This window comes from Mustela nivalis, assembly GCF_964662115.1.
Source record: "Mustela nivalis genome assembly, chromosome: X".
NCBI classification, from domain to species: Eukaryota; Metazoa; Chordata; class Mammalia; order Carnivora; family Mustelidae; genus Mustela; species Mustela nivalis.
This window is the reverse complement of record NC_139040.1, coordinates 100502325-100517325: the sequence shown is the minus strand read 5'-3', so window position 1 is coordinate 100517325 and position 15001 is coordinate 100502325. Positions and strand designations below refer to the sequence as shown.

At 42.0% G+C, this 15001-nt stretch overlaps 1 protein-coding gene across 2 annotated transcripts in view; it reads right to left on the bottom strand.

Moving 5' to 3' along the window:
- Window positions 1-8636: 8636 nt before the first annotated feature.
- SRPX (sushi repeat containing protein X-linked) overlaps window positions 8637-15001 on the bottom strand; it is a 117796-nt gene continuing 111431 nt past the window's right edge. For both annotated transcript variants that reach the window (XM_082717901.1, XM_082717900.1), the window contains one exon: window positions 8637-9185. In XM_082717901.1, coding sequence (XP_082574027.1) covers window positions 9002-9185 — 184 coding nt within the window. In that variant the 3' untranslated portion in view covers window positions 8637-9001. The remainder of the gene's footprint in view (window positions 9186-15001) is intronic.

The following is a 15001-nucleotide window of genomic DNA, read 5'->3' as shown; positions in this document are numbered from 1 at the left end:
TGCCCATCACCCAAATACCCCATCCTCCAGCCCCCTCCCCTCTAGGAACCCTCAGTTTGTGTTTTATAGTTAAGAGTCTGTCATGGTTTTTCCTTTCGTCTGATGACTTTCCATTCGGTTTTCCCTCCTTTCCCCTATGATCCTCTGTGCCATTATATTCCACATATGAGTAAAACCATATGATAACTGCCTTCCTCTGATTGACTTATTTTGCTCAGCATAATAACCTCCAGTTGCATACACATCAATGTAAACGGTAAGTATTCATTCTTTCTGATGGCTGAGTAATATTCCATTGTGTATACACACAAACACACACCACCATATCTTCTTTATCCATTCATCTGTCGGTGGACATCTCAGCTCTTTTTACAGTTGGCTATTGTGGATATTACTGCTATAAACAATGGGGTGCAGGTGTCCCTTTGGATCACTACATTTGTATCTTTGGGGTAAATACCCAGGAGTGCGATTGCTGTGTCATAGGGTAGCTCTATTTTCAACTTCTTAAGGAATCTTTAACCATTTCCAGCTTGCATTCCCGCTAACAGTGTAAGAGGGTTCCAATTTCTCTGCATCTTGGCCAACATTTGTGGTTTCCTGACTTGTTAATCTTAGCCATTCTGACTGGTGTGAGGAGGTCTCTCATTGTGGTTTTGATTTGTATCCCTGATGCCAAGTGATATGGAGCATTTTTTCATGTGTCTGTTTGTATGTCTTCTCTGGAGGAATATCTGCTCATGTCTTCTGCCCATTTCTTGACTGGATTATTTGTTTTTTGGGTATGGAGTTTGAAAAATTCTTTATAAGAAATGAACTTATTAAGGTTGGAACATATACAAGCTGAATATTTTACAGCCATATAGCAATTTTGCTTTTAACCATGATAAGGGACAGAATTTTCTAGCGATCATTCAGGTTTTAGAGTAAGAGAAACTGGGGTTCAAGTCCTGGTTCCCCATTTATAACTCGGACCCGCAGCAAGTTATGTAAGATCTGGAGATCATTTCCCCATCTGTAAAATGACAAAAGTTGTCTAAAAATGAAATTATGTATATGTAAAATATTTAGCTCAGAATCTGTGTTTCCAGAACAAAGGTTCTTATTAATATCGTTAAATGACATGGAATATGCTATGAGGAAAAGTGGGACTCAAAACTGCAGCCCAGTGTCCATTTTGTGAAAGAAAAAGTGTGAATATATGCATTTTTGAAACACTGGAAGGAAATACAACAAGTTGATGAAGTTGGAACAAAAAGTTCTTTATAGATCTTGGATACTAGTCCTTCATCTGATGTGTCATTTGCAAATATCTTCTATCACTCTGTAGGTTGCCTTTTGGTTTGTTGACTGTTTCCTTTGCTGTTCAGAAGGTTTTTATCTTGATGAAGTTCCAATAGTTCATTTTTGCTTTTGTTTCCCTTGCCTTTGCAGAAGTGCTTAGCAAGAAGTTGGTGCATCCAAGGTTGAAGAGATTACTGCCTGTGTTACCCTCTAGTATTTTGATGGATTCCTTTCTCACATTGAGGTCTTTCATCCACTTTGAGTTTATTTTTGTGCATGGTGAAAGAAAATGGTCCAGTACCATTCTCCTACATGTGGCTGTCCAGTTTTCCCAACACCATTTATTGAAGAGACTGTCCTCTTTCCATTGCATACTCTGTCCTGCTTTGTCGAAGATTAGTTGACCACAGAGTGAAGGGTCCATTTCTGGGTTCTCTGTTCTGTTCTGATCAATGTGTCTGTTTTTGTGCCAGTACCATACTCTTTTGATGATTACACCACTGTAATATAGCTTGAAGGCTGGCATTGTGACGTCACCAGCTTTGGTTTTCTTTTTCGGTGTTTCTCTGGCTATTCAGGGTCTTCTCTGGTTCCATACAAATTTTAGGATTATTTGTTCCAGCTCTGTAAATAATGTCTATGGTATTTTTATAGGCGTTGCATTGAATATGTAGATTGTTCTGGGTACATAGACATTTTAGCAATATTTATTCTTCCAATCCATGATCATGGAATATTTTTCAATGTCTTTGTGTCTTTCTCAATTTCTTTCATAAATGTTCTATAGTTTTTAGAGTACAGATTCCTTACCTCTTTGGTTAGATTTATTCCTAAGTATCTTATGGCTTTTGGTGCAATTATAAATGGGACCAATTCCTTCATTTCCCTTTCTTCAGTCTCATTATTAAGTTTAAAAGTGCCACTGATTTCTGTGCATTGATTTTATATCCTGTCACATTACTGAATTCCTGTATGAGTACTATCAATTTTGGAGTGGGGGCTTCTTTGTTTTCCAAATAAATATCATGTCATCTGTGAAGAGTGAGTTTGACTTCTTCTTTGCCAATTTGAATGCGTTTGTTGTTGTTTGATTGCCGAGGCTAGGACTTCTAGTACTATGTCAAACAAGTGGTGAGAGTGGGCATCCCTGCCATGTTCATGACCTTGGGGGAAATTTCTGTTTCCCTCAATGAGAATGATATTCATTGTGGACTTTACATAGATGGCTTTTATGATTTTGGTGAGTGTTCCCTCTATCTCTATAGTGTGGAGAGTTTCAACCCAGAAAGGATGCTGTATTTTGTTAAATGCTTTTTCTGCATCAGTTGAGAGGATCATATGGTTCTTATCCTTTCATTTATTAACATCATGTATCACATTGATTGATTCGTGGATCCAGTGAACCACCCTTGCAGCCCAGGAAGAAATTCCACTTGGTCATGGTGAATAATCCTTTTAATGTACTGTTGGATCCTACTGGCTACTATCTTGGTGAGAATTCTGGCATTCATGTTTGTCACGGATATTGGTAATTCTCTTTTATGATGTGGTCTTTGTCTGATTTTCAGCCCTCTATGATCAGTAAACTTGGTGAGAGCCAGTTGTTTGTGCTGGTCTTCTAGGAGAGGGGCTTGCTGTGCTGATTCTCTGGTGCACTTGCCCTAGTGGAAATGGGCCTCCAGTGCGCAGAGGCAGGGCTTGGTGTAAGTGGCTCCGGACTCCACTAGGTGGCACTGTTTTGTCCCAGAAGGCTTTCAGCCCTGATTTGGGGTGGGGTGGGAGGTATCAATATGGCTGTGCCCTACTCTCTAGCCCTGGAACTGAAAGTCCTTTCCCCCATCCTTTAGTGAGCCCTCACAGAAAAGCAGTCACTCTTGCCTCCCAAGTTTTGGTCAGAACTCTGTTCACCCAGCTTGTGACCAAGCATTTTTATCTCAAGCACACAACTGTTTTAAAACTCTAAATTTTATGGACTCTTCTGCACTCTTCCTCTCGGAAGAGGGAAGGAGTCTTGCTACACTTCTGCATTTTGCTGGGCCCCCACTAGAAGAGTGGTCCCCAGACCATGCAGCTGTTTAGTTTATGGCAACACAGAGCAGAAAGCTGGGCCTGGACTCGCTGTTTTCAGCCAGCTTCCCTGCTCTGATGCCTGGAAATTCTGCTGCATTCAGGCATCCCTGTTCTTCTTGTGCCTCCCCCCACCCCGGGGATCCTGAGACCAGGCTGTCCCACCTAGGATTCTGCCCTGCTTTTCCACCTGAACACCTCTAAGCCAGGCGCATCCTCCATTGTAGCAGACTTCTAAAAGTTCCCATTTTGCACTCCTCTGTTTACAATACTTCATGGTAGCCTTCTTAAGCAGGCCCCATCTCTCTGCCATATCTTCAGCTATATCACACTAGATTTAATCTCCTTATCTCCAACCTTCAAATGGTAATCACTTTTCTACTTGTAGACTTGCAACATTTTCTTTCTCATATCTCTGATTTCTCAGGTGTTCAGAATGATTTGATAACTATCTAGTTGTATTCAAGGGAAGAGACCAATTTAGGGTTCCCCTACCCCTCCACCATCTTAACTCCTCACTCCTCTGTTTCTTGTTGGTTCATGTTCTGGAAAATTATGTCTCTAGAAATTTATCCATTTTTTCCTAGGTTGTCCAATTTGTAAGCACATAAGTTTTTGTAATATTCTCTTATAATTCTTTATATTTCTGTGGTGTTTTTATTTCTCATCCTCCATTTCCCATTTTATTGGAGTCCTGTCTTTTTGATGAGTTTAGCTATAAATTTATCAATTTTGTTTATCTTTTCAAGGAACTAGCTCTTGGTTTCATTGAACATTTCTATTCTTGTTTTGTGTGTGTGTGTCTGTGTGTCTGTTTTATTTATTTCTCCTCTAATCTTTATTATTTCCTTCCTTTTACTAGCTTTGAGCTTTGCGTGTTTTTTTTCTAGTTCCTTTTGGTGTATAAGGTTTGTTTTTTTTAAATACCTTTTTTGGTTTTTTTTTTTTAAAAAGATTTTATTTATTTATTTGACAGAGAGAGAGATCACAGGTAGGCAGAGAGTCAGGCAGAGAGAGAGAGGGGAGAAAGCAGGCTCCCTGCTAAGCAGAGAGCCCGATGCGGGGCTCGATCCCAGGACTCTGAGACCATGACCTGAGCCAAAGGCAGAGGCTTAACCCACTGAGCCACCCAGGTGCCCCTAAAATACGTTTTTTTTTTTTTAATTGTGTTGTTAGTCACCATACAATACATCATTAGTTTTTGATGTGGTGTTGTTCCATGATCCATTGTTTGCATGTAACAGCCAGTGCTCCATGCAATATGTGCCCTCCTTAATACCCATCACCAGGCTCACCCATCACCCATCCCCCCCTCCCTTCTAAAACCCTCCAGTTATTTCATAGTCTCTCATGGTTCGTCTCCCACTCCCAATTTCTCCCCCTTCATTTTTCCCTTCTCCTAATGTCCTCCATGCTTGAATATTGTTTCTTGATATAGGCCCGAATCAGTATAAACATTCCTCTTAGAAGTGCTTTTTCTATGTCCTAAAGATTTTGGACTGTTTTCATTTTTATTTGTCTTTATGTATTTTTAAATTTTTTTATATGTCATAACTTGTTTAGTTGTTATTTTTTGGACTATTTTTTGGTCCACTTTTTCTAGTTTTTAAAATTGTAATTGATTTCTGGTTTTATATCATTGGGGTTAGAAAAGATGCTTTAGGTATTTCAGTATTCTTAAATTTCTTTAGACTTGTTTTGTGGCCCAACATGTAATTTATCCTGAAGAATGTTCCATGTGCTTAAAAAATAATGTGTATTCCGCTCTTTGTAGAGGGAATGTTCTATATGTAGCTGTTAGGTCCCGGTCTAATGTGCCATTCAAAGACAGTTTGGTTGTTGATTTTCTGTCTGGATAATCTATCCATTGATGTTAATGGGGTGTAAAAGTCCTTATTATTATTTTGTTACTTTCACTTTCTCCCTTTATGTCTATTAATATTTGCTTTATGTATTTAGGTGCTCCTATGTTTGGTGCATAGATGTTTACAATTGTTATATCCTTTTAATTGATCCTTTTATTGTTATGTAATGGCCTTTTTAATTTCCTGCTACAGTCTATTTAAAGTCTTTTTTGTGTGATATAAGTTACTTTAGCTTTTTTTTTTTTCTCCATTGGTATATTTTCTTCCATCCCTTTGCTTTTAGTCTGTATGTCTGTGACTCTCTTGGAGGCAGCATATAGATGGGTCTGGTTTTTCTACTTATTCAGTCACCCTCTATCTTTTGACTGGAGCATTGAGTTCATCTACATTTGATGTAATTATTGGTAAGTATTGCTAAGTACTTACTGCCATTTTGGAAAATTTTCTCTTGTTGCTTTTGTAGTTCTCTTCTGTTCCTTTCTTCTTTTGATGTCTTCCCCTGTGGTTTGATAGCTTGCTTTCATTTTTGCTTGGATTTAATTTTTTTGTGTGTGTTTACTATAGGTTTTTTATTTGTGGTTATCATTACATTCTCATAACATCCTATGTGTATAGTACTCTATAATAAACTGATGGTTATTTAAGTTTGAAATGATCTAAAAACACTTAATTTTTAATTCCCTCTCCCTGTTTTATGTACATATTTTATAACTTTTTATTTTTTATATCCCTTGACTAATTTTTGTAGATAAAATTTATTTTACTACTTTGTGTTTTAACTTCCACACTGGCTATTTATAAGTGATTAATCTGCCTTTTCCATCTGATTGCTTTTACCTGTGAAATTTTTTCCTTTTATATTTTTCATACTTCGAGGTATGGCCTTTTCTTTCCACTTAAAGAATTCTCCCTTCATTTCTTGTAAGGCTGGTTTAGGTTGAGGAACTCCTTTAATTTTTCTTGTCTGGGAAACTCTCTCTCCTGTTCTAAATGATAGCTATGCTGGCTAGAGTGTTCTTGGTTGTAGGTTTTTTTTTTTTTTTTTATCACTTTGAAGATGCCATGCCATTCCTTTCTGGCCTGCAAAGTTTTGCTGAAAAATCACCTGACAGCCTTACAGGATTTCTTTTGTATATAATTGTCTTCTCTTGCTGCTTTGAAATCTTTATCATTACTTTTGCCATTTTAATTATTATTAAAAGACAAACTTGAGTTTATCTTCCTAGGGACTCTCTAGGCTTCCTGGACCTGGCTGTCTGTTTCCTTCCCCAGCTATTATTTCTTCAAATAAATGTTCTGACTCCTCTCTCTCTCTTCTTCTTGTGGGACCCCTTTCATGTGAATGTTAGGACATTTGATGATGTCACAGAATCCCCTTAGCCTACTCTAACTTTTTTATTCTTTTCCCTTTTCAGCTTGGTTGCTATCTATTACCATTTTCCGGATTGCTGATCCATTTTTTTTTCCTACATTCTTTCATCTGCTATTGGTCCTTCTATGAATTTTTCATTTCATTTACTGAATTCTTCAGCTCTGACTGGTTCTTTTTTAAATTTCCTATCTCTTCATTAAGGTTCTTAGTCCATCCACTCTTTTCTCCAGTCCAATGAGTATCTTTATGGCCATTATTTAGAAGTTATTATCAATATTATCTCTGTTTTATTTAGTTCTTTTACTGTGATTTTGTCTTGTTCTTTCATTTGGGACACATTTCTCTGTCTCCACATTTTCTCCAACTCTGTGCCTCTGTGTATTTGGAAGGTCAGCCTTGTTTCCTGCTCTTCAAAGTAATGGCCTTGTGTAAAAGGTCCTGTGGTGCCCTATAACACAGTCCCACCTGGTCACCAGATTCAGGCTAGACTCTAGGGCGCCCCGTGTCATCTACGTACACTCTCCTTTTGTGACGGAGCCATGAATGTCTCCAGCCCGGCTGTCTGCAATAACTTGCTTTGCTTTGCCTGCTCTGAATGCATTGGGCAGTTTTACTCTCTGGGCTGTTGAGAGGTCTGGCTGTAGTCCCCCCAGGCTCCTTCATGGGCAAGGACGGTAGTCAGCCTAGCTGTCCGCAGTTAGCCTGATACAGCTGCAGGTGCACCAAAGGGCAGAGTGTGCCCCATGAACAGACAGCTGAAAGGTCTGGTTGCTGGAGCTGTGAGTGTGCTGGTGTGGGAGCAGCCATCACATTGCAGGGGCCGGTCCTGGCCAGGGCTGCCTGCCAACTGAGGCAGGGTTGCAGGTTGAACTGGGTGGTTGTACAGGAGATGGCCAGGTGGAAGCATGCTGTGCTAACAAGAGAGATGGACAGTGTTAGAGGTGGCTCCTATAAGCATCTGGCTGTCTGGGCTGGAAAAGAGGAAGAAAAAATGGTGCCCACCAGTACTTTTGTTCCCAGAGGAATTTGCAGATCTCTGACATGCATTCTAAGATTGGTTGATAAATCTCCATCATGGATGCCCTAGGTGCTTATCAAGCTGTTGCTTCCGTGCTGGGTCTTGGGCCATTATTTAGTATGCTGGCTCTTTAAGGACAGGAACTTGGTTTTCTATCACCCTTGGGCTCTTCCAGAGTGAAGCCCCAGTAGTTTCCATAGCCAGACATTATGGGAAGTATGTGGTGTGGGGTCTGGTTGTCTCCTCCATGTTTGTGATGTCCCTCCTCTTCACAGTTAGTTGTGCCAGGGGTCTGGTTCCCAACCATATCTCCACTCCTCTTACCTTTTGTGACATGGCCTTCTTTCTATGACCAGCTGTAGAAGATCTGTTGTGCCAGTCTTCAGGCAATTGTCAGAGTTCGTTTTATACGTGTAGCTGATGACTTGATGTGCCCATGGGATAAGGTGAGCGCAGATCCTTCTCCATCTTCCGAATGTCTGTTTGCTTTGATTCTAATAGTTCAACAGTTAGTAGTTAGGGAGATTTTTTTTTTTTTTTTGCCAGAAAGTAGTGCCATAGCACAAGTTCTTGGTTTCTCCTATGGGAACTGACTTGCTGCTAAGGTTCTGAGTGCACACATTAAAAATGTGTTAGCAGACTGGAGGTAAGTGTGTGTTTAGCACTTGTGGCTTTGGGCGTGGCCTGGTAGGACTATCTTCAAGGGGAGGGTCCCAGAACATGGAATTCCCGCATCAGGGTGACGATCCCTCTGTCTTTGCTGATCCTTCTGACCTCTGACTCATAACAGCGGTCACTGGGGAAAAACAAAAGGAGACAATTGGTGCTTCTTGTTTATGCTGTCAAAGTTAGTGATCAAAGGCTTACCTCTTTGATTTTTGGCTTGTTGCTGTCATGAGCTACTCTACCACCTGGAAGGTGAGTTAGGGCGCTCTCCCAGCTCAGCTGATGAAAGGAAGGACATTTTTCCATTCCTAAAACCACTGAGCCAAGTAGGGCTTGTGCTTAAAACAAAATAAGTTTTAGTAAATTTGCTCCAAAATATTTTATTGATATGTTTTATATAAAAAACAAAATAGAAGTAAGGTATGTGTTACACTGAATAACACACTGAAAGCATGTAGAAGGTTGTAGTTTCTAATTTCTCTAGAAAGTTGACCAGCCATGATTGGAAGAAGGAGAAAGAGTACCTATCATAGTCACCATTTCTGGGGAGTACACTTCAAAGTACAAAAAGCACCATGGTAATTTTTAAGTGCAAAGAAAGCTCATATTAAAATAGACTTTAAAAATTACAAATAAAAATCTGTACATCAAGAATATTTTTCTGGCCTTTCCATGTGCCTAGTACTGTGGAGAACGAAAGGAGGAACCACCAAGAGAGGAACCGTCACATCAGGTGTTACAGGTCTGGCCCATTTCAGCTTGCAGCGCCATCTCCTCTTTTCGCAAGGGGAAAGTGTCGATCAGGTTGAAGAGGGCCGCAGGCATCACCAGGGAGACATAGCGCTCCTTGTCCATGCCATGCTTATCCACGAGCACCATACTGAAGGAATAGAGTGGGATGCGCAGCAACAACCTAGGGCAGACAGAGAGAAGACTGTCAAACCGGACTCCCAAGCGTTCTGTTGGACCAGCCAGAGCCCTGTAGGGACACTGTGGGCAGAGGAAGGCTTACTACTGCACACTTACTCATCTAAAGACCCTTGCTACTCATAGTATGGTGTTTGGACTAACAGCATCACTGGAGAATCCCAGGCTCCACCCCAAATGTGCTGAAATAGATCTGAGTTATTAACATGATTCCCCCAAATGACTGGTATGCGCCTGCAAGGGTAAGTGGTACCGCTTTATACCCATCAGCAAGATCCTGGGCCTCCCTTGGTGTGCTGTGTGCCAACAGTTACTACAGGGTGTGTACAACAGTCCTAATAGGGTTTCTGCGTTAAATTGGAGTCAACCCAAATTTACAGACTAGGTCTGCACAACCAGGTACATACTAGAACTAAGTCCATGGTTAACAGGGGGGTGACTTTGCCCTCTAGGGAATATCTGGCCATGTCTGGACACATTTTTTTGTGGGCACAGTGAAGGGGTACTTCTAGCCTCTAGCGACACAGGGATGCTGCTTAATGTCTTCAGACCCACTGGAAAGCCTCCCCCTCAAAAGAATCAGCCAGCCCCCAAGGTCAATAGTACTAAGGTTGAAAAACTGTGAACTAGGCAAAGGTGATTGAAGTAAGCTTCCAAACATTGTAATTGTGGCCCATTCTGGCTCCTGCAGTAGCCAGCTCAGGACGGCAGTTAGAGGAGATTAAGCTTGGTCTATGCTCCAGGTCCAGTAACTTGGTTCATTCTAATTTGTACCTCAGATAATTCCCTCCCCAAAAAAGTCTGATTTTTTTTCCCCTACTCTATCACGCTAGAATTTATCTTGTGGAAAATAATGATTTTTGTAGCAACCAGAAGCATGTTTAGATGAAATCTGCCAGGGAAAGCAAACAAGTTGATCAGCTGAGCCCACTCAGTCTCTTCTCGGTTTTACTTTTGAATTTACTTAGCTAGCCCTTCTGTGTAAGGCAGACTATACACTGCCATCTGTATTTAAAGTGAAATATTTTTCCTCCCACCCAAAGATCAAGGGGAAAATATTTGCTACTCAAAATCCAAACTGACGATACTTGCTTCTGCCGTTTAAGAGTTTCGGGGAAGATGGGAATAATTTCTGTTTTACCTCAGTGGGAAGCTAAATTGCTAATCTGCTGCTAGTGACTAGAAGGAAAGAAAGACAACAGTTAAATCTCTCCACCAGGTCTCTTGAGACAGGAGAGAGCAGCTCAGGAGGAGCTGACTGAGAAATGCATGAACTGAGTGTTTGAAGTGGGTCAAAATGCAGATAAACTGCTCTGCATCTTTAAAAAGAGGAGTATTTAGGTTTTTCTAGAGGAGAGAGGGATGTCTTAATGCAGAATGGTCCCAGAGAACAAGAGTAAAAAAGAAAGCTGGTCTGGAGAGCGAAAAAGGCCACGTGTTGTGGCGGTTGGAGTCTGTGGGGAAAGGGCAACCACTGAGGAAACGTGGCATTTGATGCTCTAGTGCTTCTGAGGCTATGGTGGCAATCTCCCATGGTGCCACCATGTGCTGCCACACATGCTTTTCATGTGAGCCTTGTGCCTTGATGGACAGAATATAAAGAGGAAAAATGACCATGGGAAGAAATGAGTGTTCAAGTCAGCAAGCGATCAACAGTCACTGGAAATGTATCCCACCATGCCCGAGAGACCACAGAAATCTTGGAGACGGATGATGGGACACCCCACAGGCTGAGGCGTGTTGCCAGCAGTGTGTTGGAGTTACATAAATGCCCATAATGAGCTCTTTCTGGAGAGTCTTCTAGAAAACTCTGTAGACTCAAAATAATAATAATAATAATAATACGGGCTATTCTGTTTCAAGATGGCAATGGAAGATCCTGAAGTCACCTCCTCACCTGGACACAACAACTTTACAACTACATCTGGAACAGTTTCTTCTGAAAAAAAAGAAAAAGAAAAAAACCAAAAAACCTGAGACCAGGCAGAGCGTCTACTGCATTATCAGGAAATGAGAACAAAGCCACATCAAAGCAGGTATGAAAAGACGAAACACAATCTCAGCAAAGTAGCCACATGCCCAGCACAGTGATACCAATCATGAGGGAACTGAAAACCTGGAACTTTTCTTTGAGGATCAGAGTCTCTTCACCCCACGTAGGGAGCGCGTTCCCCCAAATGTCTAGCTTTGAAAACCAATAGGGCTGAAGCATAGGAGACGTGCAAGTCTGTGGTATATGGAGAAATGGTGCTTACAGGGCTCAACCTACAAACTCCCCCAAAGGGCAGCCCAGAAGGAGCCATTTGAAAAGCACCCAGACATCAGGTGAAAGAAGCTCCTTTGATCATTTTTAAGTGAGTGACTGAGCCTCAGGGACAGAGGCTGGTGGGTGCCGTTTTCACACTCCGTCTTGCTAAAGCCAGTGGCAGCCATCTCTTTCTTATTTTATTTTTGGCCTTTGGGCTCCTTCCTCACACTCCAGCCAGCAGGCGCCATCTTGGTGCTATCCTGCCTTCTAAAGCTGGTGGGCGCTGTCTCTCTCCATGCAGCTCTCCCTCTCCCTCTATCCCTCTCCATCCATCCCTTGCTCCCTGTAGTTCACACTCCAGCTCTTTTGTTCCTAACCTGCCCCTCAGGCTCGCTTTCCCCCCAGCTCTGTCCGTCCCGCTTCCCCCCCAGCTCTCACAAGCGCTCCGTCTCTGTCGCACTCATCTTCTCTCCACCTGTCCTTTGCACACTTATTTCCCATTTCTCTCTCCTTTCCCCTCTCCTCTCTGTATGCCTGTCCATCTCCTGCTTTGTCTGTGTCTCTCCTTTTCTCTCCTTTTTATCCTTCTCTTTCTCTCTCCCTCTGTTTCTGTCTCCCTTTCTCTGCATGTGTATCTCTGTGTTGGTGTCTTTCTACCTCTGTATCTCTCTCTTCCCATGTAGGTCCCAGTCTTTGTCTGTGTGCCCCAGCTTCCGCCCCTCTTCCTCCTCTTTCCCCCAGCCCCTCTGACCATCCCCCCGACTCTGTACGTCTCTCTCTCATTCTTCCCCCTCATATCCCTCTCCCCCCTCCATTTGTGTGTGTCTCTCTCTCCCTTGTTCCTCTCTCCCCCTTCCCTCTAACCATCTCCTTATGACTCTTCATGTCTTTGTCTCACTGTGTGTGTCTCTCTCCTTAACACTGCCCCCCCCCCATCTCTCTTTATCCCCGTTGCAGTGAGTACCACACTTGGCTTCACTCAAGCCGATGGGCCCTATCTTCACACACTCCATCTGCCTCCCTACAGCTCTGTAGTATTTTCCAGGAAGGAGTGCACACCTTCCCTGGCTCCCTGATACTTACCGATGATGCTGCCAGGACACTTGTACATCATCTGGCTCTTGAGCCCGTGTTGCTGACACCTACAGGTCCTACAAGCCAGTAACTAACAGGAAAAAGTCCTTAAACAGGAACCACCCCCAGGAGACTGCCATTCGTTCAGACCCAGGAGTTCAGCCTTTCTCTGAAAGAGGCCTATTCGTTTATCACCATAGCTACGGCACGAGGGGCGGACTTCTTAAATTGACCTCTGGGGACTGACTATAAACCCTTCCGAGACCTTGGAGGGGAGACGCTATCTTTGTACTGTGCCTCTGCTGCTCTCCAGAGTGCTAGCTAGCATCTACTGGAGGAGAGCTCACAGATGTCTGCTGCCCCAGTTTTTCATCTGGTAAAATGGATTTTGTGGATGCTACCCAGAGCATACCCCTTGATCACAGGTTCCAGAGGCCAAAAAGACTTGCATTCCGGGCTGCCATCAGACTGTATCAATCAAGAAGACAGTTCTTGGTAAGCTATCCCTGGCCTGGGGCACCTCATGGACAGATTAAAACAGATCCCATCTTCCTGTGAAAAATTCCCATTTGCTCATCCTGGAACCTCCTCCTGAGGGGCAGCCTTCAGCTTCGGCACACAGCTAGGAACCTACGGAGGGGCTCTCAGGAAACATAGTCCCAGGGATGCCATCTTGGTGCTGTCCCTTTGTCTCACTACAGCTCACCCATATGTCCCAGAAAGGAGCTTGTGCACTTGTCTGAGGTCCCAGGTTTTTGACTGCCACCCAGGGGACACCTCCCAATCATGCAGCTCAGATGACCAGTGGAGCTAACACTTACCAGTGGAGCTACAACACTGTATATATGTTTGTAACCTTAACAGCTGCTGGTTGGGGGGCTCGCTTCTAATGAGCCTGAATTGAAGTGCTAAGATTCTTACCTTTGGCACAATCTCAGATATTGGAAGCTACTGACAATAAAATAGTCTGCTTAGAGACTCAGAAAGGTTTGAGAGACCATCAAAAGCTACAGCAACAGATGACCAATAAGGATCATCTCCTATATAAGACCACCATTTCAACAGTGGGAGAAACGGCTGTTTCATCTAATACAACAGAAGAAGATGCTCCAAACAATGTAGCAAGATCAAACCTTGGAAAATAAACCTTAATAAAATGGAGAAAAGTAATTTACCTGATCAAGAATTCAAAGTAATGATCATAAAAATGCTCTCAGAACTTGGAAAAAGAATGGTCTAGTCCACTGAGAACTCCAAAAAAGAAAATATACAAAAGTATCAAACAGAAGTCACAGAGCTGAAGAATTCAACAACAAAATGTGAAAATATATGAATCTTGGAGCATTGAAAAAATGAAATTAAATTAAAAAAATTAGAACCATTATGCAAAAAATTTGTGTGTGTGTGTGTGTGTATGGAATTCAACAAGAAACTAGATGGAGAAATAATCAGTGAACTCAAAGGCAGGGCAGAAGAATTTAAAGTTCTTTTTTCTTTTTGCTGCTCTGAATGTATAAACAATTAAAATAGCTTTCAGAACATATGGAACAATGCCAAGCAGACTAACATTTGCATATATGATTCCATTATTTGTACACAAGAGGTCCCAGAGGGAGGAGAGAGATAAAGAGACTGAAAACTTCCCTGACATGGGAAAGCAACAGACAACCAGATCAAGGAGGCCCAGAGAATTCTAAGTAAGAAGAAACCAGAGATCTACACCAAAACACATTATAACTAAAATGTCAAAAGTTAAGACAAGGAGAGAACCTTAAAAGCAGCAAGAGAATAACAGTTTGTTACCTACAGGAAAACCCCAGAGGACTATCAGCATGTATTTTCAGCAGAAACCTTGCAGGCCAAAGGGAGTGGCATGATACATTGCAAGTGTTCAAAGAAAACAGCTTCCAACCAAGAATAGTCTATTCAAAAAAATTATTCAGAATTGAAGGAGACATAGTTTTGCAGACAAGCTATAGGAGTCCATCAGCACTAAAACAACCTTACAAGAAATGGTAAAGGGACTTCTTTATGCTGAAAAGGATGGGCACTGATGAGTAACAAGAAAACATAAGAAAGTATACATCTCATTGGTAGGGGTAAATATATAGAAAAGCTAGTGGATTCATCACATAAAGGTAGTATAAAAGGTTAAAGCATGTAAGTAGTAAGAACTGTAACTACAGTAAGTTAAGAGATACAAAAGATAAAAAGATGTAGTTGTGACATCAAAAACATAAAATGTATTGATTGGGTAAATACCTAGTAGGGCAATTGCTAGATAAGAGGGTAGCTCTAGGGCGCCTGGGTGGCTCAGTAGGTTGAGCCGCTGCCTTCGGCTCAGGTCATGATCTCAGAGTCCTGGGATCGAGTCCCGCATCGGGCTCTCTGCTCAGCGGGGAGCCTGCTTCCCTCTCTCTCTCTCTCTGCCTGCCTCTCCATCTACTTGTGATTTCTCTCTGTCAAATAAATAAATAAAA